This window comes from Humulus lupulus, chromosome 8 (genome assembly GCF_963169125.1).
Source record: "Humulus lupulus chromosome 8, drHumLupu1.1, whole genome shotgun sequence".
Taxonomy (NCBI): domain Eukaryota; kingdom Viridiplantae; phylum Streptophyta; class Magnoliopsida; order Rosales; family Cannabaceae; genus Humulus; species Humulus lupulus.
Genome location: NC_084800.1, coordinates 88402938 through 88427187, shown reverse-complemented (window position 1 = coordinate 88427187; position 24250 = coordinate 88402938). Strand labels below are relative to the sequence as shown.

Here is a 24250-nt window from a genome sequence, read left to right as displayed (position 1 = left end):
TATAGTTGAACTAGGTGTTAGGAAAATATGTATTGCCTCAATGGAAATAGGTAAGATAATTACAACTCTAAACTAAATATTACAAATAAATATTATTGATTAAAAAGTGTTACAACTCTGTGACAAAAATTACATGTAAATATAGATAAAGAGGTAGAAGATGATAGAAATAGAAGATACAACTCTAAGACAAAAAGATACAAATAAACTAGAAGTAGTAGAATGAAAGATATAGATGAAATTACAACTCTAAAACAAAAGATACATATGAAAGAGTAAATATAGAATAATAGAAGAAATGAAAAGCGATAGGATAAAAGAACAAGAATAAGAACAATGAACTAAGAACTCTCACTCACACAACCAAAGTGAAGAGTGTTGGGGGTCACCAACTTGAACAAGGTTTGAAACCTTTGTCCAAAAGCTTATTTCCCCCTAACTCAAGCACTAAGGGATCTCTCACAGATATTGGAAATGCTTTCTGGAATAATCAAGCCTCAAGGTGTTTCTAGCCAAATGCTCAAATGGATAGAAATGTTGTGTCTTACAAGTGAGCTCTAGGCTCCTATTTATAGTGTTTAGAGACACCCTTTGAATTTCAAATTCCACCAACCCCCATGGCTGTTACCAATGTTTAATTGGATTAATATGGGATTAAAAATGAGAATTGGGAGTTATTTGGGTTTTTTGAGCCGTTCAACAAAGATTGAAAAAATTGTCAGCTTTTGGCCTGTGGCCGCGGCCAAAGACATTAGTGGCGGCCACTAGCCTCTGTCCCACAGGCCGCGGCCACCGACCATTTTCAGTACTCAAAAATGTGTTGTTTTTCCAAATGGTTCTAAACCCTCCCAAATGATTTTGTAACTCCCAAAACACATTATTGGGGTTAAATCATATCTCTAACAACTATATCACATATGGCTTTATGAAATTCATCTCAATATTGTGTAACAACAAATTTACACAATAAAGGGTAATATTTGGAAGTTACAAATTTGTAACACCAAATATGTTACATTATTTGGATATATCTCATATATCTAAATATTGTAACTCTCTATTATATGTTACAATATGTGACACACTTTGTCACATTTATTTAATCTAAAACATTATATTATAATATAATATAATATTACATTATATTATAAAATAATATAACATTCCCCCACTAGATTAAATAGTTATCTATTGTAACACTTATTTAATCAATCATTATATTTTGAAATATAACATATCCCCCACTAGATTAAATAAGAACTCTCTCTTATAGGAGTCATTGCATTAGTGCATAAAGCAAAGTATTTTTCAACTTGAACTTTACTATAGTGTAATTATCACAAAATTTGTCGAAAATTAGGTTGCACTAGGCATTGAACCATCTTTTCATGATAACAAATCGGTGATAACACACACACCTTTGCGATCTTCACTTGAGACCTCTATGTCTCGCTTTGCACCGTTAATGGCCATGTGCACTTTCCATTCATGGACGTTCTTGAGAATACTCCCAATTCTCATGAGAGGCAGCACCACACTTAGGTCCATATAGGTAGAATCCTTACAGTATTTTGTTACCAAAAATACTTGTCTTTACAAGACTGAATTCTACTAAAAAACCTTTCGGTTTTAACCCTCCACTTGGTAACACACAAGTACTCAATATCTCAGATGGGACTTGTTTTGAGTACAACTAATATTTACTTGATTAACTTGTTATTACCTATTGAACCTAACACTAGTTGAATAACTAGTGTTAAGATAGGTTACCATCAATCGTGAATCTCTTTAGAGAGTTTAAGTCCAATCCCTCGAGATGATGCAGCCACTAAATCCCTTGTTAGTGGCTTAGTGAAAGGATCCGCCAGATTTTCACTTGTTCTCACATAGGATATTGAGATGACTCCTCTTTGAATCAATTCTCTTACATATCCATGTCTTAGACTAATATGTCTAGACTTCCCATTATACACTCCGCTGTATGCTCTAGCCAATGTCGCTTGGCTATCACAATGTATCGATATAGTAGATACATTATCTTTTATTAGGGGAATCTCGATCAACAGATCCCATAACCATTCGGCCTCTTTGCCGGTAGCAGCTAGAGCTATGAACTCTGCTTCCATAGTGGAATGAGATATACAGGTTTGTTTCTTGGAACCCCAAGAAATTGCACCTCCACCAAGTGTAAATACCCAACCAATTGTGGACAAGTTGTCCCCAAGATTGGATATCCAACTTGCATCTGTATATCCTTCTAATATTGAAGGAAATTTGGAGTAGTGAAGGCTTAGTCCTTTGGTTTTCTTGAGATAACCTAGGACTCTTCCAATTTCCTTCCAGTGATCCACACTTGGATTACTTGTAAATCTACTAAGTTTACTTACCGCAAATGCTATATCAGGTCTAGTACACTGGGCAGCGTACATTAGACTCCCTATAGCACTAGTGTACTCCAATTGAGCCACCGCTCTTCCTTCATTCTTCTCTAGTTTTACACTATGATCGAATGGAGTATTGGCATCTTTAACCTTGAGATGGTTAAATTTGTTCAATACTTTCTCAACATAGTGGGCTTGCCCTAATACAAAACCCCCACTATGTTTCTTTACTTTGATACCGAGTATGGTATCAACTTCTCCAAGATCTTTCATCTTGAAGGTTGATGATAGAAACCTCTTCGTTTCTTCTATCCCTTTCATGTTATTACTTATAATAAGCATGTCATCCACATATAAGCAAACAATGATCACATATACCTTACAAGTTTTGGAATACATCCCTTACAAGTTTTGGAATACAAACACTTGTCTCCATTGTTATGTCTAAACCCATTAGACATAATGGCTTGATCAAATTTCTCATGCCATTGCTTAGGAGCTTGTTTCAATCCATATAAGGATTTTACAAGTCTACAAACTTTATGTTCATATTTTGGTAGGACAAACCCTTCGGGTTGTTCCATATAGATCTTCTCATTGAGGTCACCATTAAGGAATGCCATTTTGACATCCATTTGATGAACATACAAGTTGTGTATAGAAGCTAAAGCGAACAAAATTCTTATAGAAGTTGTACTTGCAACAGGTGCATAGGTATCGAAATAATCGATACCCTCTATTTGCCTAAACCCTTTAGCTACTAATCTAGCTTTAAAGGTTTGGATAGTGCCGTCAGTGTGGTGTTTTCTCCTAAATACCCACTTACATCCAATTGGCTTAGACCCCGGTGGGAGATCTACCAATTCCCAAGTGTTATTGGAAAGAATGGAATCCATCTCATCATTGATGGCTTCTTTCCAAAATGCACTATCTCTCGATTGCATAGCTTCTCTATAAGTATTAGGATCAACCTCAACAAGAAGTACAATAGGAATTTTCCTAATGACTTCCTCTCTATTTCCTTCTACCATGTAGAATGAAATTCGTTGAGAATCTATCTCATCCACTACTAGACTTTTATGATTTTTAAGCCTTTGACTTCTTCTAGGTTCAAAGGGTTGCTTTACATCCTTTTGAGAATTCTCCTCTTGAGAATCAACTTTGGATGTAGAAGCTTGAGAATCATTCTCATATAACAAATTCTCCTTTAGAGATGTTGAAGCTTGAGAATTGTTGTCACATAACATATTCTCAAAAAATTCAACTTCTCTAGATTCAATCACAATATTAGACTCTAAGTCTAATAGCCTATAATTTTTACTATTGTTGGCATAACCAACAAAAGCACACTTTATGGCTCTTGAACCTAACTTTGTTTTATTAGGTTCGTTTTTCTTGCAATATGCAAGACACCCCCACACTTTGAAGTACCCTATGTTGGGTTTTCTTCCTTTCCATAACTCATATGGAGATATCTCATTTTTCTTCATCGGTATTCGATTAAGAATGTGACAAGCGGTTAAAAGCGATTCACCCCATAAGTTGAAGTTCAACTTAAAAAACACCAACATAGAATTTATCATTTCTAGATAAGCCCTATTTTTCCTTTTGGCAACACCATTGTGTTATGGTGTATAAGGTGCAGTGCACTCATGAATTATACCATTTTCTTCACAAAATGTATTGAATTCATTAGAGAAGTACTCTCCTCCCCTATCACTTCTTAGCACCTTAATCTTTTTATTTAGTTGATTTTCAACTTCTAATTTATACAATTTAAAAACATCAAAAGTTTCATCTTTATGCTTTAAAAGAAACATATAGGTATATCTACTAAAATCATCTATAAAAGTAAGAAAATACATTTTACCACCTCTAGTTAAAACACCATTTAATTCACAAAGATCACTATGGATTAAATCTAGTAAATTAGATGATCTTTCTACACTAGGAAATGGTTTCTTAATCATTTTCCCCTTAACACATGTTTCACATTTACCATAGTTTTTAATATTGCATGCAATCATACCACATTTTACTACTCTTTTCATGGTAGAAAAACCTATATGCAATAGTCTAAGATGCCACAAAAATAAAGAATCATACTCAACAATATAGGCGGAATTAGCATTTTTATTGATAACATTGAAAGTTATATCACTGGTGCACAATTTGACCATTCCCTCACAAGAGTACCATTTTCCCAATAATACATTTAATTTGGTAAGTATAAGTTTACCGGACTCAAAAACGGCTTTAATGCCGGGCTTGCCAAGAAAATCACCACTTACCAAGTTTCTACTCATTTCGGGAACATAAAGTACATTCACTAATGTAACTTTCTTGCCGGAGGTGAAGTAGACTTCAATAGTACCTTTGCCAAGTTCCTTGGATTTGCCCTCATTGCCCATTTGTATCTCATGGTTTCCCTTTGACTCTTCAAAGGTCTTGAACAATGATTTGTCATAGGTGACATGGACGGTGGCACATGTATCATACCACCAACCTTTCACCTTGCCTTGGACCGCATTCACCTCACTAAGGGTAGCAACCATGTTTTCCTCTTGAGTTGCATTCACCTTAGGTCCTTGTTGGTCTTTTCTATGCCTACACTCTCTAGCATAGTGACCTTTTTTCCCACACACAAAGCAAGGGCCTTTCTCGCCCTTAAACTTGTTTGAGTTGGTTTTTGGACCCAAAGGTTTCTCATTACCCTTTTTCCCTTTGTTTTTGGGATGTTTTGGTTGTGACACCGCATTTGCTTTGGAAGTCTCTCCATTAGACCCCTCCACAAGTTTATCTCTACATATCGATTCCTCTTCGATTCGAATATGTTTTTGGATTTCCTCCAAAGAATAATCCTCATTTTTATGAAGGATTATTTTCCTATAGCTCTTCCAAGTTGGTGGTAATTTAGCCACTATAGCATCAACTTGAAAGGCATCGGGAAGCTCAAGCTTTAATACTTTCAATTTGTTAATAATTATTTGCAATTCATGAATTTGAGGAAGAATAGGTTTATCACCAAAAAATTTGAAATTGAAGTATTGAGATATCAAAAACTTTTTGGTACCTTCCTCTTCCACCTTAAACTTTTTCTCAAGTGCATCCCATATCTCCTTGGCCGATTTGGTCTCGGTGTAGAGGTCATAGAGCCTATCGGATAGGGCATTGAGGATATGACCCCTACAAAGAAGATTATCCTCCTCCCTCTTCCTTCTTTTCTCCACCTCCTCGGGAGTGTCTTTGTCGAATGGCTCGGCTAGAGGTGCCAAGGATGACTCAAGGATGTAGGCTATCTTGAGTGTTGTCAAAAGGAATTTCACCTTATCTTGCCACCTAGTGAAATTGGATCCATCAAACCTATCCAACCTCACTAGATCTTGGTTCATGATCTTGATGGTCTCCCCTTCCATTGAAACAAAAAAGGGATAAGCTTTTGAATGTTAGGAAAATATGTATTGCCTCAATGGAAATAGGTAAGATAATTACAACTCTAAACTAAATATTACAAATAAATATTATTGATTAAAAAGTGTTACAACTCTATCACAAAAATTACATGTAAATATAGAGAAAAAGGTAGAAGATGATAGAAATAGAAGATACAACTCTAAGACAAAAAGATACAAATAAACTAGAAGCAGTAGAATGAAAGATATAGATGAGATTACAACTCTAAAACAAAAGATACATATAAAAGAGTAAATATAGAATAATAGAAGAAATGAAAAGCAATAGGATAAAAGAATAAGAATAAGAACAATGAACTAAGAACTCTCACTCACACAACCAAAGTGAAGAGTGTTAGGGATCACCAACTTGAACAAGGTTTAAAACCTTTGTCCAAAAGCTTATTTCCCCCTAACTCAAGCACTAAGGGATCTCTCACAGATATTGGAAATGCTTTCTGGAATAATCAAGCCTCAAGGTGTTTCTAGCCAAGTGCTCTAATGGATAGAAATGTTGTGTCTTACAAGTGAGCTATAGGCTCCTATTTATAAATTTTAGAGACACCCTTTGAATTTCAAATTCCACCAACCCCCATGGCTGTTACCAATGTTTAATTGGATTAATATGAGATTAAAAATGAGAATTGGGAGTTATTTGGGATTTTTGAGCCGTTCAACAAAGATTGAAAAAATTGTCAGTTTTTGGCCTGTGGCCGCGGCCAGAGACATTAGTGGCAGCCACTAGCCTCTGTCCCACAAGCCGCGGCCACCGACCATTTTCAGCACTAAAAAATGTGTTGTTTTTCCAAACGGTTCTAAACCCTCCCAAATGATTTTGTAACTCCTAAAACACATTATTTGGGTTAAAATCATATCTCTAACAGACATATCACATATGGCTTTATGAAATTCATCTCAATATTGTGTAACAACAAATTTACACAATAAAGGGTAATATTTGGAAGTTACAAATTTGTAACACCAAATATGTTACATTATTTGGATATATCTCATATATCTAAATATTGTAACTCTCTATTATATGTTACAATGTGTGACACACTTTGTCACATTTATTTAATCTAAAACATTATATTATAATATAATATAATATTACATGATATTATAAAATAATATAACACTAGGGTTAAAAATATTTTGGTCACAAAAGTTACATTTCATATATTCAAACATTCTTTTACATGGGATCCCAAAAGTAATAACGTTTAAAAGACAGTTTACAAAATTTCAGGTTAAAAGTATAGCTACTAGCCACTCTAAGGGCAAAACAGACATTTAGGCTTTTCCCGTCCTGTACCACTCCTCGGCCGTGGCGACCGATTAGCTGACTATGTACATTCAGCCCCAAAGTTCTCCAACTCAAGACTGGTCCACTTTGCCTTTGCCTTTACCTGCACCACGTAGCACCCGTGAGCCAAGGCCCAGCAAGAAACCAGATAACATAGCAAAATCATTAAGCAATCAATTTACAAATCATCAATGAAATACCTCATAATGCATAGCCATATACTCAACAATCCATAATATTCATATAATCAGGTATTCAGCATACCAATTGAAGGAGTTGTGGTAGACGAATGTCTTTTTGAGGCCTGTGGTAGACGAATTGAAGGAGTTCAAACCAGAGACGCTGCAACGAACAGTGTATTCAGAATGTGTGCACACTATTATGGACTATTAATGATTTTTCGGCCTGTAGTAGTTTGTCTGGTTAGAGTGGCCAAGGATATATAGCATTGATGAGGAATCGACATTGATGAGGAAAAATATTTTCTTATGCATATTCATATTTGTATGTTTAATGTGTATGTTTTAATTTCAAGACTTTTCAATCAATATATGACTTTTCTCAAAATGTTTGTTTTTTAATAGTTTCAAATGCATTACCAAAATTATTTAAGTTATGTAATTAACCTCCAACTATAACTGATTTTAAGTTAATAACTATTTAAACTGCAAAAATATGTCTGCAACTGTTGCTCGTTCTCATGGCGGTGATGGAGTGGGTGATCCTCCTCCAGATTCCACGCGAGTTCCTACTTCTTGTGAGACAGGTTATATACTATAATTAGTCTATCTTTTATTAATAAATGAAAATTTGTTATTATTTTATTCAATTTAATTTTCTTGTTTAATTAACATTGCAGCGGCTGCCGCAAAAAGAAGAGGTCGGTCTCGATCCAAAAATTTGCAGCAGCTCGTCAATGACAATAAAGGTCGGTTGGCTCTACAATTTGATCTGAAGGAGGAAACCTACAAAGCAGTTGGTCATTTTGGGACATTGTTCACGAGACTTATTGGTAACCTTATTGGTCACCATGTCACTTAATATTATGACTCGTGGCAGAGTGTTTCGGATGAGCACAAGATATGATTGATGCAAAAGCTTGAGGTAAATTTATCAACTTATTCACATGATGATATCAAGACAGCCAGAAAGAATCCACCAGAGGACATGGATAACGAGAGTTGGCAGAAGTTGGTTGACTTTTTCACCACTCCACGGTTCATGGCATGCTCAAAGGCAAATGTTTCCAACAGAGCAAAACAGAAGTATCCAAGTCTCCATGGATCGACTTCTTATGCTTCTACTCGATTTAAGATAGTAAATAAAAATATGTAGATAATTTGAAATCTTTTAAGTTATCCTAATAATAATTTCAATATTTAACTAAGATTTTGTTAAATTTTATTTTCTAAAGATGAATCTTCAAACTAAGGAACCGCCCAGCATTATCGATACGTTCCATGACATGCACAATCATCCGACACGTGGATGGGTGAACACGAATGTTAAGGATGCATATGTAAGTAACTTTCTAAGTTTTGTATATATGTATATTATTCAATTATTTTATGTATTAATTGTCTTGTTACTAAATTGCAGGATGCCTTGTAGCAAGAAGTCCAAACACAATTGTAACGCCCCACGTCACTATGACTGCTTCCTGGAATGACGATTGGCCCTACAAACCGACACGAGTCTTTCTAGCGTGCTTTGTCCTCACTCGCACGCTTCCTGGGAAAACTTTCCAAGAGGTCACCCATCTTGAGATTACTCCAGGTCAAGCACGCTTAACTTTGGAGTTCTCAAGTGATGGGCTACTGAAAAGAAGATGCATCTTGTTGGCATAGGTAGTACCCATCAATCCATTTAAGCCTTCGTCAACTGTGTAGTCCCATACCTACACAGTCTTAGAATCATCACACTTGACCTTCCCCAGGCGATGTGGGATTGCACAACTTTACTCAGTCTTTCTCCCTGTGGATCACGGGATTCTAAATGTCACAAAAATCCCAATCCCAATCCCAATCCCAATCCTAATCCCAATCTCAATCTGATTCTTCAGCAGGAAGTGCCACTGTCAATGAGACACAAGTCATCTCAAAAGTACTTGCTCAACGTCGTGGCCACAACCAAGGTATTGGACGCAAGTTGAAGGGCACTAGTACCTTTGCCTCAGATGCCACCAGATCCTCTTCACAACTAGAGGCATCACTTGTTGACCCAGATTTTGGTCAACTGACATGGAGTCAGAATATGCTTGATGTGAATGAATGTGCTGACAAGAATCGAATGACAAAATGTAATAAGAGCACGATATTTTATAGTGGTTCGGCCCCAGGATCTAGTAATGACCTACGTCCACTTAGACTGTTATTGATATAAGAATCAAAGGAGTGATCAAAGAACAAGGGTTCAATGAGTTTCACTAACCTCTGAAGAACAATACAATATTCCAAGGAGAATTATTCTAGTCTCAAATAATTCAAAAGCCAAAAAAAATCCGTCCCTTCCTTGAGCTATCTTTTTCTATTTATAGGCTCAAGGGGGATTACATGATTTTATTGCCGATATTCTCTCCTAAATAATCGGATACTCAAGAGATTGTGTGAGTTAAATTCGGGATTTACAAAGATCTTTACAGTAATATTACATTGCATGCGGATCCATCGACCAGACTGGTCGCAGGTAAGACTGGGCAGCTTACTGCTTCTAATACGTCTTCTGGTCGATACACTAACAGAGCTCTTCCAGGTGTCAGCCACGTGCCCAGGGATCACTTGCCACGTCATCAATGCCAATTTTTTGGATAACATCACTGTAACGCCCTGGTTACTCCAAGACTGTTACTGTGAGCTTTGAACCGTGCTTAACTCGCTAATCGAGTTCTTTGGTTATAAACGTGCATCTAGGTGTTATTAACAGGCTAAGGTGAAAAACCAATCAAAAGGAAATGATACATTTTATTTAAAACATAAAAGCATACATGGGCCCATAAAAGCATTTACAAGTTATTTACAACTCAAAATGGTCACTACAGTGTAAAATTACAACCCGCCGACCTAAGCGGCAAAAATAGGGTTAACCCCCTAGTTCCTCCGAGAACTCCTTGGTCGTGGTGGTCAAGCGGCCGCATATGTGCACATCGCCACCTAAGCTCTCCACTCAAGGCTGGGTGAGCTTTTATTTTTCTTTACCTGCACTACATAGCACCCGTAAGTCAAGGCTCAGCAAGAAAACTCATTACTGCATGTATATAATATCAAATGATGATCATGATAATCATACAAAGCTTATAGCCCAGAACAGATGAGTGAATAACACTTTGAGGTTCTGATAACCATGCTGGGGTGTATAGCCTAGTAAGATGAGTGATTGATGAGTAAGTCACTAGCTTAAACAGATGAGTGACTGATGAGTAAGCCACTAGCTTAAACCAGATGAGTGACTAATGAGTAAGTCACTAGCTTAAACAGATGAGAGAGTCACTAACGTGGGCTCAGCACCCATAGCCATGTGACGATGCAGTCACCTAGGCCTTTTGGCCCTGGCTCTAAGTGACTAGGCATAGGCTAGACAAGCGCTTTTAGTTTTCATCGACCTTGAGGTCGATCCAGCATTAATGCTCATGATGAGTCATTCAATGTTGATGTCGATTAGATCTAATCTTTATCGACTTGCGTTAAACACACTAAGACCGTTCTTGACTTATGAGTCAATACCATACGATCAATGCTCAGTACTACTGCCAAACTTGGCTAATGAGTCACAACTTCATAGTTAATCTTGACACCATTGCCGATTCTGACTAATGAGTCAATGCCATGCACAAGTGTGCAAGATTTGCTAAGCATTTGATATGCAATCAATGTCCACATTTAAACACTCAACATGCCTCAATAATAACCATGTATGTCACATATGGGGTGCAGTTTTCTTACCTCTGGTTCGAGCGAGAATTAGTAAAAGAACGACCCTTGAGAACGATCAGCCTTTTAGTTCCTTGACGGTCACCTGGTCATAACCAATTATGGGATTCCATCAATAAAATGAATCACAAAAGGTTCCCGGACCAAAACCTAGCCTCCGAGACATCGAATCCTACTAAACCGGGTAGTAGGAACGATCCTGAGGCCTAAGGTTTGAATCCCCACGCTGAAAACTTCATTCTGGCCAAAAATGCCACTAAGGGTCATGGCCCTACACCACCATACCGCGGCCCGCCTCCTCAAACAGTAGCGACCACACTTCAACCCCCAACACGCGTCGCGGCCCTCCTTCACCGTGCCGCAGCCCAACGACCCTTCAACTCCACCCTTCCTCTTCAACAAGCTTGGGCTGTAGCGCTCTAGAACATAGTCGCGGCCCCACCTAAAACTCAGAAAAAAAAACCTCTGCTTTCCCCCTTCGAACTCATTTCAAAACCTTATTAAAACACTCCCAATATCACAAAGCAAAGCTCCCACTTATTACCACAACTTATCCACTATAACCAACAAAACCTAAGCCTTAAACCATTCAAAACTTCATCAAATTCCCATTTCTATGATCAAAACTCCAATCTCAAAACCAACACAAAAACAGAGCAAGGAACCATAAAATTGAACTAAAACCCTTACCTTAAACTTGAATTGAATCTTCTTCAATGGCTGAACACTAGCCTAAGACCTCAAGCTTCAATCTCCAAGTTTGAATCCCCAAACTTGCTTCAAAATTTCAAAGGAAGGAGAAAGAAAATGAGGATCGTGAGGGAGGTAGAATAAGGCTCTGTTTTTCTTAAGCTTCAACAACTTTCAAACTTCATATATAACCTAGTCAAATGACCAAAATACCCCCAATGCCTAACTCACCTCTTAACAGCCCCCAAGGGCAAAACTGTCATTTCCCACCTATCTCGCTAATCATAATTAACGCTCTTCAATTCCCGTTATTCTCAAATACTCATAAAATCATATCCCATTATCCTTTAATTCCCAGTAATGTTCTAATTACCATATTACCCCGAGACTCACCCCGCCCCGAAATCAACCCTGTTATGGCCAAACCGATAACTTGCATTCAAAGATCGTCTCATACCGAATGGTTCGAAAAAATCCACATTATAATGTGGTCTCAACAATAGTTCACCAACATGCATGAAAATATACAAATATGCCTTCAATGGGCCAAATTACCAAAATGTCCCTATAATGAAATGTGGACCCACATGCATGCATTTATTATCATATAATAATATAATTCACATAAACATGCACATAATAGTTTAATGACATAATAAATCAATTATGACCCTCCCGGCCTAATTATCTGACCATTAAACCTCATTAGGGATTTTGGGGCATTACAATCATCATTTCCATCCTCCACAATCGGCCCTCCAACGGTACCACCTAAGGCTTTCCAGTCCATGTCAAGTCATTATGACCTAGAACAATAACTTCTAGCAAATGCAACAATTTTTGCAAGCAACAAATCCGAACATCCAAGCTCCACAATTTCAGCCTGTCAACTTGGACATGTATATAATACAGTCCATGATGGCAAACTTTCAACCACAGTAGTCACAACCACCACAACAGCAACCACCACAGCCCAACGATTAGTGATGCACACGGGGCGGGGAATTGGCGAGGAGTGCTCCCCCCGTCCCCGTCCCCATTTATATGTCTAATCCTCATCTCCGCCCCATCCCCACTTATTCCCCGTCGGGGACGGGGTGGGGAGTCCCCTATTGGGATGGGGAATCCCCACAGGGAACCCATTTATTTAAAAAATAAATTTTAAATTAAAATTTTAAAATAAAAATCGTAAATTATATGTAAATTAAAATATTGCACAATATTTATTATTTAAAATATTAAACACTATCCTAAATAAAATTTAAAATATTAAAAAAGTTACTACTATACTACAAAAACACATAAAGAAATATATAAAATACATATAAAATATTACAAAAATATATAAAAATTTAAACGGGGCCCTGCCGGGGCGGGGAGTGCTATCCCCGTCCCCGCCCCATTTAACAATCGGGGATTGAAAGTTATCCTCGTTCCCCATTTTGACGGGGATGGGGCGGGTCCCCGCGGGGCCCCGCCCCCATGGGAAAAATGTGCATCCCAATGACTTTGGAATTGAGTTTGATGACATTTAGTTTTATTATATTATTATTTTGAACTTATTAATATTTTGTGTTTTTTTTTTATTTTGGAGACAATACTACTTATGTTTTGTTTTTTTACATTTTGGAGACTATGAATATTGTTAAATTGATTTTATTATTTACTTAATGAATTAGTTTTATTATTTAATTAAGTAAATTGTTTTTATTTATTTAATTAATATTTAATATTTTATTAAATAAATTTTAATCAATATAATTTATTAATTTTTTTAAAAAGAAATTGTATACCTACAGCGACAAGTGTCGTCGTCGTAGGGTGCTCGCTGAACACGAAAATCTGAGATTATGTGACACTACGGCGACGACATGTCGTCGCTGTAGGTATATAAACATACGCACTCTCCAGCGATGACATATCATCGTTGTAGATAGGGTGATTGACGAACCTACAACAACCACATGTCGTCGTTGTATGAGTTTTTGAAATTCAAATTTTGCAACCACCTACAGTGACGACACGTCGTCGCAATATCCCAGTCCGATCGAAAAAAAAAAGATTCCCTACTGCGACCAACATATCGTCGTTGTAGGTTGCTACACATACGGACCTCCAGCGACATCGTTTTGGCGACGACATGTCGTCGCTATAGACCAACAGCGACAACTTCTTGATCTACAACACCAAACTTTTGTAGGGTGTTATTTGTGGCGACAAGGCATTGTCGCTGATAGTGTTATCCTAAAATTTTTTTTTTTTTTGTAGTGGAGAGAAAATGAAGGGAGTGAGACTATCAGCTGAGAGAGTGAGAGCAATCCTAGTAGGTCCCTTACCATCAATTGATATATAATAGCTAATCCAAATGTAGCAATTATTCTTTCTTTAAATTTATTTTATTATTTTTTATTTGTTCTCTCTCTTCTTCTTTTATTTAAATAAATAAATAAAATCTAAAATATAATTTAAATGATGTGAAGAAAAAATACATAAAAATTGATGCATAGTGTAATTTAAAAGTGTGATATAAAATAACATAAAAAATAAAACTTTGGTAATATATTTTGAAAATAGAGTGGAGATGTGAGTTCTCTAAAAGAGATGTAAGTGTCTTAGGGCTAGGGTTGATTATTAGGTTTTTTTTTTAATAGGTAAAGTTTTGGGTTATAATCTAAAATTTGAAATCCATAAATTATGGGTGTAGAAACTTGATCCGATTTCAGCTTGGGTCGGGTGGGTTTTGTCTAATAATTTTGGGTTTTTCCTTTTTTATTTTCTTTTAATTGTTTGTTTCCAAATTCTGTGTACAGCCTAATTACTACCACCTAATACCACCTATTGTGTGGCCTTATCTACACGTATAAAAAAAATATTTAATATTTTCTTTTTTTATTGATAATCTATCCATAAAAATGGTTTAGTGTGACACTTTATTAAAAAAAAACTTCTTAAATATTTATATATGGGCAGCGCGCGCGATGGCGTTAATTTAGTTTTGAATAAAGTTTGATGTCGGCTATTATGATTCGACATTTATTAAAATCTGTTTAGTTGCATCTGTCCGCATGTTCATCTTCATTTATATACTAATTTAACATATATCGTACTCCTAAGTTAACCTATGTAATTATTATCCTAAACACACATGGAATACATTATAAATAAATATATGAGTAATGCTATATCCATATTCAAATTACACACTTTTCATACATTATAGCCATAAATATTTTTAAGTGGGACCACATTGATATTACATTGTGTAAAAATTATGTACCATTTAAGTGTTCCAATCATTACTCTGAATATATTTATAAAGTTGAGTGGCCGAGCTACTATCAAATTTATTGTCAAAACAAAAAAAACAAAAATGAAAGCAGTAGACGAATTCTCAGCTCTAGAACTCATTCGCCAACATCTCCTGGGTGACTTTACCTCTACTGATTCCTTCATCGACAGTTTGAATACTGTTTGTGACGATTACACTTCTAAATCTACAACGACCACTACCTCCTCGTATCAATTCCAACCCGTTAAACAAGAGTATTCCCAATCCGAATCCGAGTCCAATTCCCCCATTTCCCACGACCCAGATCAATTCCTCGACTTAATTTTGGAACCCAAATCCGAAGCTGACCCTCCTGTCGAGGTAGCATCGCTGGATTCGACGAACAAGACTACAGCATCGACGGAGGACTCCGGCGAGATAAAGCACTACAGGGGAGTTCGACGACGGCCGTGGGGGAAGTTCGCCGCGGAGATTCGCGACCCGAACCGTAAGGGGGGTCGGGTTTGGCTGGGGACGTTCGACACCGACGTGGACGCTGCCAAGGCTTATGACTGTGCTGCATTCAAGATGAGGGGTCGTAAGGCCATTCTGAATTTTCCGCTGGAAGCCGGGCTATCCGACCCGCCCAAGAATACGGGTCGAACCCGGAAGAGGAGGAGGTTGAGCTTGGAGCTAGATGAGGCTCCTGAACCCGAAAGCTTCGAGTCCGGCGGTGAACAGAGTTGGGCTTGGACGTCGCTGAATTCGGAGTCAGTTTGATGTAAGGAACTGTCACGCGCGGCCGCTAACTCGGGGAGCGGTATGATGACGTGGGGATAAATGATTGGAAAAAGGTGGTATTTGTATATAACGTGGAGAATAAGATCCACGTAAGCCGGTTTTTACATTATTAAACGACGACGGATGTCGGAGACGAGAGAGTGGCTATCGTGAAAACGACGTCGTTTTACTCTTTGGCCCCAACAGGAAAAAAAATGACGGGTGGGAACTAGGGTGAAGCTCTGACAGACAGCTTGAGCTTGGTCGGCAACCGCCACAGACTTTTTAAGAAGTCGCACCACCGCCACTCCCAAATACTTTGGGGTTGTTTTCAAACCTGAGCTGAAGAGAAAGTCTCAAATTTCATATATATATTCGTGTTGACGTTAAATGTTGTAATATAAATGTATTATAGATAGACATGAACGGTATGTTTAGTCCAAAAATAGTAGAACTGAGCTCAAATTAGTAACTACACTATTTTGGGTTTGGAGAATTGGTTCTCTCATATTACTATACTATCTCTCATCATCACTCCCTACATTGCAAACCAATCCACCATTTTGTCTGTGAATATTGCTATGAGGAGGAATACACTCGAGTGTTGTTTAGTTTTTTCTTCTTTTGTTTTAGATAAAATTACATTTAAGTACAAAATTATGTAAAGAATCTTTCCCTCAAAAATAAAATACAGCATACACACCACAACATAGGTATTTTCAAGAAACCCTTGTTGTCAGTACCATTCTATTTCAACATATTTATTCACACCATTAAGCAACCATAGCGATTATTGGAGTAGAAAATAAGCATCAAAATATCTCTTATTAGAAAAAGTTAGTGGATATACACAACACACATAAATGATGTTATTAAACAACTAGTTTCTTTGGAGAGTTTTAGGTTATTAGTTTTGCTTTATACTAAAAATCATTAAAAGAAAATAATAAAAATTGAACATCAGCATGAGAAGCTTTTGAGGGTTGTGAATATTGTCCTGCCCTTTGGAAGATTTAGGAGGTCAAATAAGCAATAATTATATATTTAAAATTTGAAATGAGATAACAATAGAACTACTTCACACTATTTTATTAGGTGGCTAATGATATTACTTCGTCACTTAGTTTTAATTTGAAATGATGATTAACCCGTTGTTAATGCAATTATTGTGATGTACTACCAACTTTAACCCAGGCAATAATCTTCAATAGATAGTTCCACCTGATAGGGAAACAAGCCAAACTCTCCTTAGATTTTTCAACTCAATTGTCAAGGCATGGACTTATTTTGCTTTCCCTGATTTCAACGAAAGCATATCCAAAACTTAAAGGGAGTTTAAAAAAAAGATTTCAATAAATATAGGAGCCCTATGAATAAATGGGGGACATAGACAGAAGGAGAACGAATAATAACTGCATTTCATTTCAGTAGTGACCTGTTTTGGAAAGACAGTTAGGAAATGATACGTGAACCACTAGCAAGTCCATCTTAATCTTGTCTATTTAAGTGTCCCTACTCACTATTGTTACTACTACAAGTAGCATTCCTTTAGCAAGATTACAAAAGTTCCTAGAGAGTTGAGAACTGAGAAAAGTTATCCATAGTAATAGGGCCGAAACAATTGAAAGCGATTGAATGTACACCTCCAAGTGGACCTAAATTTTATTTTATATAAAAAAAATGGTTGTTTTTTTGTTCCGTTTACCGTACACATCAATATACAATGCATTCTAGTGGGCAACTAGGGCATGTAAAGCTCATAATACAGTGGCCACAGGAAGCAACTTGTTGGTATTTAACAGCTAAGAGAGGTCAGACAAGGCCAATAGACACGTCCAACTTATAGCTGCCATCACCAGAGTTTATCCATATGACATCATAAGCAAAGCTCTCAATGGACGATGTATATCACATTTATTATAATTCAAAATATTAAAATGATTAAATTAATCTCATGAGATGCCACCTAGTATGCGAATACACTAAAAAGTTAACTTCTGAGATATTTTATTAATATGTAGTAAACATGTTTCTTTCAAGATTCAAGAGAAAGAATCAAACGTGTAATTTCATTATCTCCGGATAAATGCAACTGCCAAAGGCACTGAATTATTTTACAACCAAATTATCAGTACAATTTGGGAGAACGAAGCAGTGTTAGTAAACACATTTTAACAAAAAATAAAATAAGCAGTTGTAGTATAAGCAAAGCTCTACCTTGAGGTGGTCTAAATGAATTTGAGCAGGATCAAACAGGTATATTAAAGAATCCACACACTCAATAGTGCTGGTCTACTTGAATTTGTCCTTAGCCCCATAAAATTTACGAACTGGATATCATCGTGTTGTTGATCACGTTGTTGGTCTCCCCACCAATTCTTTTTTGTGAGATGTCATTGAAATCCACAAAACTAGGTTGATTTGTGGATGCAAGAAGTCTGGCCCACATCCTATCCGTCAACTTGACTGTATTTTGTGTCTCAGTCACACGCTGTGAAACCACACCAAGCCAGTCATGGTAAGATAACAGACTACTGAACTCAAAATTGGATATTAAATCCAAAGACACCATCCAATTTAATACAGAGAAGACATACAACATCCAAGTTGCGAGCACTACCTTTCACTATTTTAGCTATTCGATAAGAAGAATGACATAAATTATAATACTAGAGATAACAAGTTTCCATTAATTTTGTTCCAACCTATAGAATTATAGCTATCCAATTTTTTTACCCCGACAACCTTTTTCATTAATTTTGGAGGACTTGATGTTCTTCTGAAGTACAGCAAATAGTTGAAAGACATGCATGAATAGATGCATGTGAAAATTCTTACAGCGATTGGAATGTAAGCATGCCTACTATTCACAGGTCCAACTGTGAAGCCACTGAATCCAGCCATGGCCCCATGAACAGCACTTTGAGCGAGAAGAGTGCAGTAAATGTTGTCTGATGCATTACTCGGAATAGCTCGTATCATATAAGTAGGGTCTGTAAAGAGAAAATAAAACCCAAAGGAATCAAATTTTCTAGAGGTTTTGATTTGGGAATCATCTTACACAGACATACTTCCATATATCTGCATAGAGTTTCATACAACTAAATAAAGTAACTAATTTATAGCAAAAATGGTTGGTGAAAAATATGGATCCTTAATAAAACTATATAATTTGTTATACTACCAAAACTAGCCTTCACAAAGTTTCCTCAACTGTAACTTTTGAAACCAGTATAATATATGAAAAGATATGCTGGTGTTAACTCGATCAATGTAGCTAATCCAACGCTGCTCAGCAGAGGAAACATTACCAATGTATTTCATATTTATCGACATCTTCCGAATCTTTGTAAAATGATCCTGCAGTGAGTAACATAAATATAACTTCATAAGTAGAGTTACAGTTTATACAAGAAACAAATAATTCAAAAGCTAGTTTAGATAAAAATAGTCTGAAGGTCAAATTCTCGTAAATGAAACTGAATCTAAAAATAATACAATGTGTCTCAAAGAAGATGACACTAATATGTACACACACACACAAACCCACACCATGGCTATTGGGGTGCACATTCACAAAGCTAAAGCCTCAAGTGAGAACAAATGAACACAAATAAAGATGATACCTTGATCTTGTCAGACAACCACAGACCAACATCCAAGAGTAGCCTGTTTCCTGATGCATCTTTCTTCTCGTTCGCTTGCATTTCCTGAGCAACATAATCCTGCCCTGCTCCTTCAGCTACCACAATTACCATGTGTCCATTTTCTTTAAGCCGCTCCTCAATAAACTCAAAAAGCCCACCCCGGCCATCTAAATAGAATGGAGACTCTGGAATCAAACAACAATCCTGTCACAGCAAATGTCAGTTGTTCATTACCTGTTGTCAACTTGAAAGAATATTCCCAACACCCAACAACCAGATCAATTAATGAATTTTAACTGACCTTAGCATAAGCACAAAATGGTAACACAGCGAATAAAACCTATAAATTCTCTATGGCACCATAGAACAACTAGAAGAGTGTGTCCAAAATCTATCACTTCTCATCTTTCTAGTGACTTTTTGATTTGTCTACATAAAATGATGTGTCAACAGATATCTGTACAATCAGATAAAGATCTTACCACATCACGATTTGCCAAAGTTGCCATCATAGCAATGAATCCTGACAATCAACGAAAAAATAATTAGCAGGAATATTAATGAGTTGAATGCTAAGAAAGATGATAGTTTGTTTCCATTTAATGTAACTTTGAAGCACTTACCACTGTATCTTCCCATTAGTTTGACAATTCCAATTCCATTTTCCACACTTTCGACCTCCACATGTGCAGCATTAATAGCCCTCTGGGCTTCTTCAACAGCAGTATCAAATCCAAAAGATTTGTCTATGACCTATAGGTGACAGTGCATCATGTCAGTAAATAAAAATTGGATAAAGGAAATAACAGGTCTAATTTGAAAGGATAGCATCCTAATGCATTTAAATCAGGAAAAAAAAGTTATTAATCACATTTGGTTAACATTGATAAAAAAATTATTCAGAGATTTATCAAAATTGATTAAACTGAGATTATGTAACTTGAGGTAAACACACAATGCTTTCATGCATCCAGGAGAAAAAAATCAATTTAAAATGGAGGATTTTTCTTTTCTGATTCCAGTTGTATTAGAATTTTGAAGCATTTGACCACCATATTAGGGCAATATAAACGGTATACGAATTTAAATCTCAATTAACTTGTCAGTCCTGCACACATATATGTAACAATCCTGGTTGCATTTCTAAAAGGAAATACGATCAACGCTTCTTTTTTCTTTCTCTCTTCGTGGCACACTCACACTAAACTTATTAAGAAATGGAAAATAAGTAATACAAGCTCGATTGACATGAATGATAAATATTAAATATAAATGTTGGTTTAGTAAAACGTACAGCAATATCATTATCAATTGTTTTGGGGATTCCAGCAACTGCCACTTGGAGACCACGTTTCTCAACTTCCTTGAACAAAATATATAAATGTCATAACATGCTACAGAATAGCTTCATCAACACCAGTTGAAGGAAACAAATTTTCCTTGTAGGAAAATTTTCCTTGTAGGAATCACTTACCTTGTATATTAGGTCTGCTCCTTTTTGAGTGCCATCCCCTCCAATGATATAAACCTAAACCAACATTTGTCAATTTTCTCTTTCTCTATTCATGTTAAATACATGTTATTTTTCCTATGCATTACTGGGTGGGAAACTGTGTGGGAGTAGCATGGTAAATATATCTTACCAAAGATAAAAATAAAAAGTCACAAAAAGTTAAGCTAAAGATAGCATGATCTACCTGATTTATTCCTCGGTCTTGTATGTTATCAACTATCTTGTTGGTATCATGGCCTCCTCGCGAAGTGCGAAGAAAAGTGCCACCGCGCTTATGAATATCATTTACCACCTTAGGGGTCAATCTCATTGTATTTTTAGAGTAAAAGCCTCTATACCCTCCCTGGCAAATTTCATTATTCTCAGAAACAGGTCAACAACTCCTAATGTAAATAATGCAGGTGATTGGGAAAAATGTGATTATAAAACATAACTCGTCACCTCAATTCCAAGTATGTCTTCAACGCCATACATGTAGTTCAAGCCACACACTATCTCCCTGATCACTGTATTAATCCCAGGGCACAAACCTCCACAAGTCACTATGCAAGCACGGACTTCTTCTGACTTGAAATACACCTATGCATTACCAAAAAAAACTCTTTTTACCATCCTTTGGGTTTCTTTGTAGACAAATATTTGGAAAAGAAAGAATACGAACTAAAAACTAAAAGTTATCCAGTAAAAAACCAATGAGTGTTTCTTGAATGTATAAAAGCAAATTAACGGATGAGAAATTGAAGTACTTCTCTAAATAAACATGGCCAGATTTTTATTTCCAGGGGAATCAGTACCTTTTCTCGAGGCCCAGCACGCCTAAAATGCACTCCTCTAGGACTACCTTTTTGAACAACAATCTAAATCCACATAAACATTGTTGTAAAAGAAGAATAAGCGGTAACCCCACACATCCCAACTGGGCAGCAGATTGTCAAAGCAAAAGAGAAATACTGAACAGTGAAAGGAGCAAATGGAACTTACTTTTTCTGCAACCGCATCTTCTGGGTTCACAAAAGTTTGCCTATGCAAAAAGAAAGCTCAATGTGTAATGGCTCATATGCTAAGAAATGATCAAGATACACCTCCATAAGCAAGTAAAATGAAAGGAAAAAAAATGAAAACTCACTTAACTATCGCATATGCTGTGCTTTTTTGCAGAGGATTTGGATACGTCTGATTTACAATAAAAACAATTTAATCTTTACGTATATAGATACACCTACATATGTAATACAAAGATACTATAAACAACGTAATGAAAAAGGGAAATGTTACCGGCAAATCTGGGAGAAAGTTGGTCAAATGAGGGACATCTTCAAGGACAAAACCATTGTCAGCTGTTTGATTGGAGCTTTGTGATCGAATAATTGGGCGGTTTTGGCGCGAAAAGAGAGGAAATATGCTGAAGCTTCTGGATTTGAAAAAGGGCTTAGGGAGATAAGAAGGAGAGGATGATAAAGCTGAAGCCTGCGATTTCGATCGAGTTAGGGGGAAAGAGGGACCAAGTAGAAGAGACGATTTGCCTAAGCCAGAAGAAATTGTGCACTCCATTGACAATTTGCAAAGTATCTATAACTATATAGATATAGATAGATATCTGCAAATAAATATATATATACACAAATCGAGCACTTGAAAAAAAAAATTGAGAATATTGCACAGTTCTGAAATTGGGCGAAAATTGCAGGGAGAAAATCTGGGAAGAATGTGTTTGAATTGAATTTGAGGTCATTTGGAGATGGAGGGTCGAGGAGTAATCTGGTACGGTCGAGCCTACTGTACACGAACAAGATGAATAGATGATTGACACCTGGATAATCGTATTCAAGTATGGAATTTCATTATTTAGTTATTCTTCGTTGACTATCTGTCTATGACCGTTTTGACACGTGGTTGGTAGAAAACCAAAGACTGAGAACAAAAAAAATCGCATATTACAAAAATATCCTTCTTTTTCCAGATTTTTTCCGGAATTTTTAACTGCACAAATAGCTCTCCAGACAATCAGCACCGCTCTTCTTACCCGAGCATCACTCACTCGACTCATTTATTAAAGAAAGAAAAATAGAAATCATGCGTCATTCTTATACATTAGAAATATATATTTAATTTTTGTTTAAGTGTTGGTCTGGTATTTCTTAGAGGAATTCCAATATGCCCATTGCTCAATTAAGGAAGGTAATGATTTCTGCTATGTTGTTTTCTGACACTCATTTAAGTTGGTCTTTTCTTTTGGTTGGCAGACTTAAACTAAATTCGAACGTTATTATTCATATTGGTGAAAGATTTATCTGGGTTGGTGGAGGTGGTGTTGTTCGTGATCATTTACAAGTACAGTAGTTGCATGTTGGAATAGGTGTTTGCAAGGCTCTTTCTCTGCGGGCCTATGGAGAAAACTCTTGGCTATTCGGAAAGGTATGGATATTTGCTCATGATCTTGGTCTTTTAATCAAATGCTCTCAATGCTGTTTATGCTATTACTTTTTTAGTTCTCCATTTTTTGTGTTGTGTGTTAATGCAGTAGTGCATGATAGTAATTAGTAAATGTTTTTTTTTTATTCAGAAAGAAACTTTATTGAACCGACTAACAAATTACAAGCACAAGCTCAAAAAGAGCTCAGAACAATCAGATTACAACCGAACCAACACAGAGAAGAACAAACACATTACAGCTGATCAATAGAATCAAGAAAGTTCTTCCCAAGAATTCCAAGTTTCTGCCTAGTAAAACCCAGCAATCTAGCCTTTAAGCTATTCTTAATCAGATAAAGAATCCTATTACTAGAAATAACTGTGTAATTAAAAATACAAGTGTTACGATTCAGCCAAATGAAATAGACAGTAGCAGCAAGAACAGCAACCAAGATTTGTTGAGAAAGACCTTTAGGCCACCCATCCATCCAAGCAATCCAATCACAGAATTTGGAAGGCCAAATAGCCATTCCCAACCAATCAGCAATCTTAAACAAAACCTGCTGAAAGTACAAACAGTCAAAAAACAAATGAGCATGTGATTCCAAATCTATCTCACAAACTAGGCATAAGGGAGAATCAAGAGGGATCTGCCGAAGAATAAGATTGTCTCAGGTCAGAAGGTGACCAAGGACAGATTGCCATAGAACAAATCTGTGTTTCGGAAGAGACAAGCTGCACCAAACCACTTTGGCAAACCTCACTTTACTCTCTTGAAGCAGCAATATATACAGCTTGTTCAACTGAAGCTTCCTACCTGAAACCGTAACCTCCAAGGTACCTCTAGGCAGAAAGGATCTCAGATACACCAA

The 24250-nt window shown here is 36.6% G+C and overlaps 2 protein-coding genes across 2 annotated transcripts; one reads left to right on the top strand and one right to left on the bottom strand.

Moving 5' to 3' along the window:
- The first annotated feature begins 14987 nt into the window (after positions 1 to 14987).
- LOC133798061 (ethylene-responsive transcription factor ERF106-like) lies at positions 14988 to 16417 on the top strand. Its single transcript, XM_062236246.1, has one exon. It carries the CDS (start codon positions 15030 to 15032, stop codon positions 15804 to 15806), a length of 777 nt encoding a protein of 258 aa, XP_062092230.1. The 5' UTR covers positions 14988 to 15029; the 3' UTR covers positions 15807 to 16417.
- Positions 16418 to 17858: 1441 nt separating this feature from the next.
- Positions 17859 to 22672, bottom strand: LOC133798059 (ATP-dependent 6-phosphofructokinase 4, chloroplastic). The gene is made up of 14 exons (XM_062236243.1): positions 22242 to 22672; positions 22093 to 22139; positions 21948 to 21987; positions 21761 to 21823; positions 21408 to 21545; positions 21151 to 21309; positions 20928 to 20981; positions 20748 to 20816; positions 20077 to 20206; positions 19936 to 19976; positions 19433 to 19657; positions 19118 to 19166; positions 18645 to 18799; positions 17859 to 18297 (listed from the first exon to the last, which is right to left on the bottom strand). The coding sequence occupies exons 1-14, from the start codon at positions 22515 to 22517 to the stop codon at positions 18130 to 18132; spliced, it is 1614 nt and encodes a 537-aa protein (XP_062092227.1). The 5' UTR covers positions 22518 to 22672; the 3' UTR covers positions 17859 to 18129.
- Between the last annotated feature and the right edge of the window lie 1578 nt (positions 22673 to 24250).

Bases quoted from the DNA above. Each gene is read 5' to 3' on its own strand.
- LOC133798059 (XM_062236243.1), bottom strand. From the start codon at position 22,517: ATGGAGTGCACAATTTCTTCTGGCTTAGGCAAATCGTCTCTTCTACTT. The intron at 20,207-20,747 runs GTACGTTTTACT...TGTCACCTATAG, and splicing joins CAATTGATAATGATATTGCT to GTCATAGACAAATCTTTTGG. The intron at 18,800-19,117 runs GTAATGTTTCCT...TTCTCTTTACAG, and splicing joins GATAAATATGAAATACATTG to ACCCTACTTATATGATACGA.
- LOC133798061 (XM_062236246.1), top strand. From the start codon at position 15,030: ATGTACCATTTAAGTGTTCCAATCATTACTCTGAATATATTTATAAAG.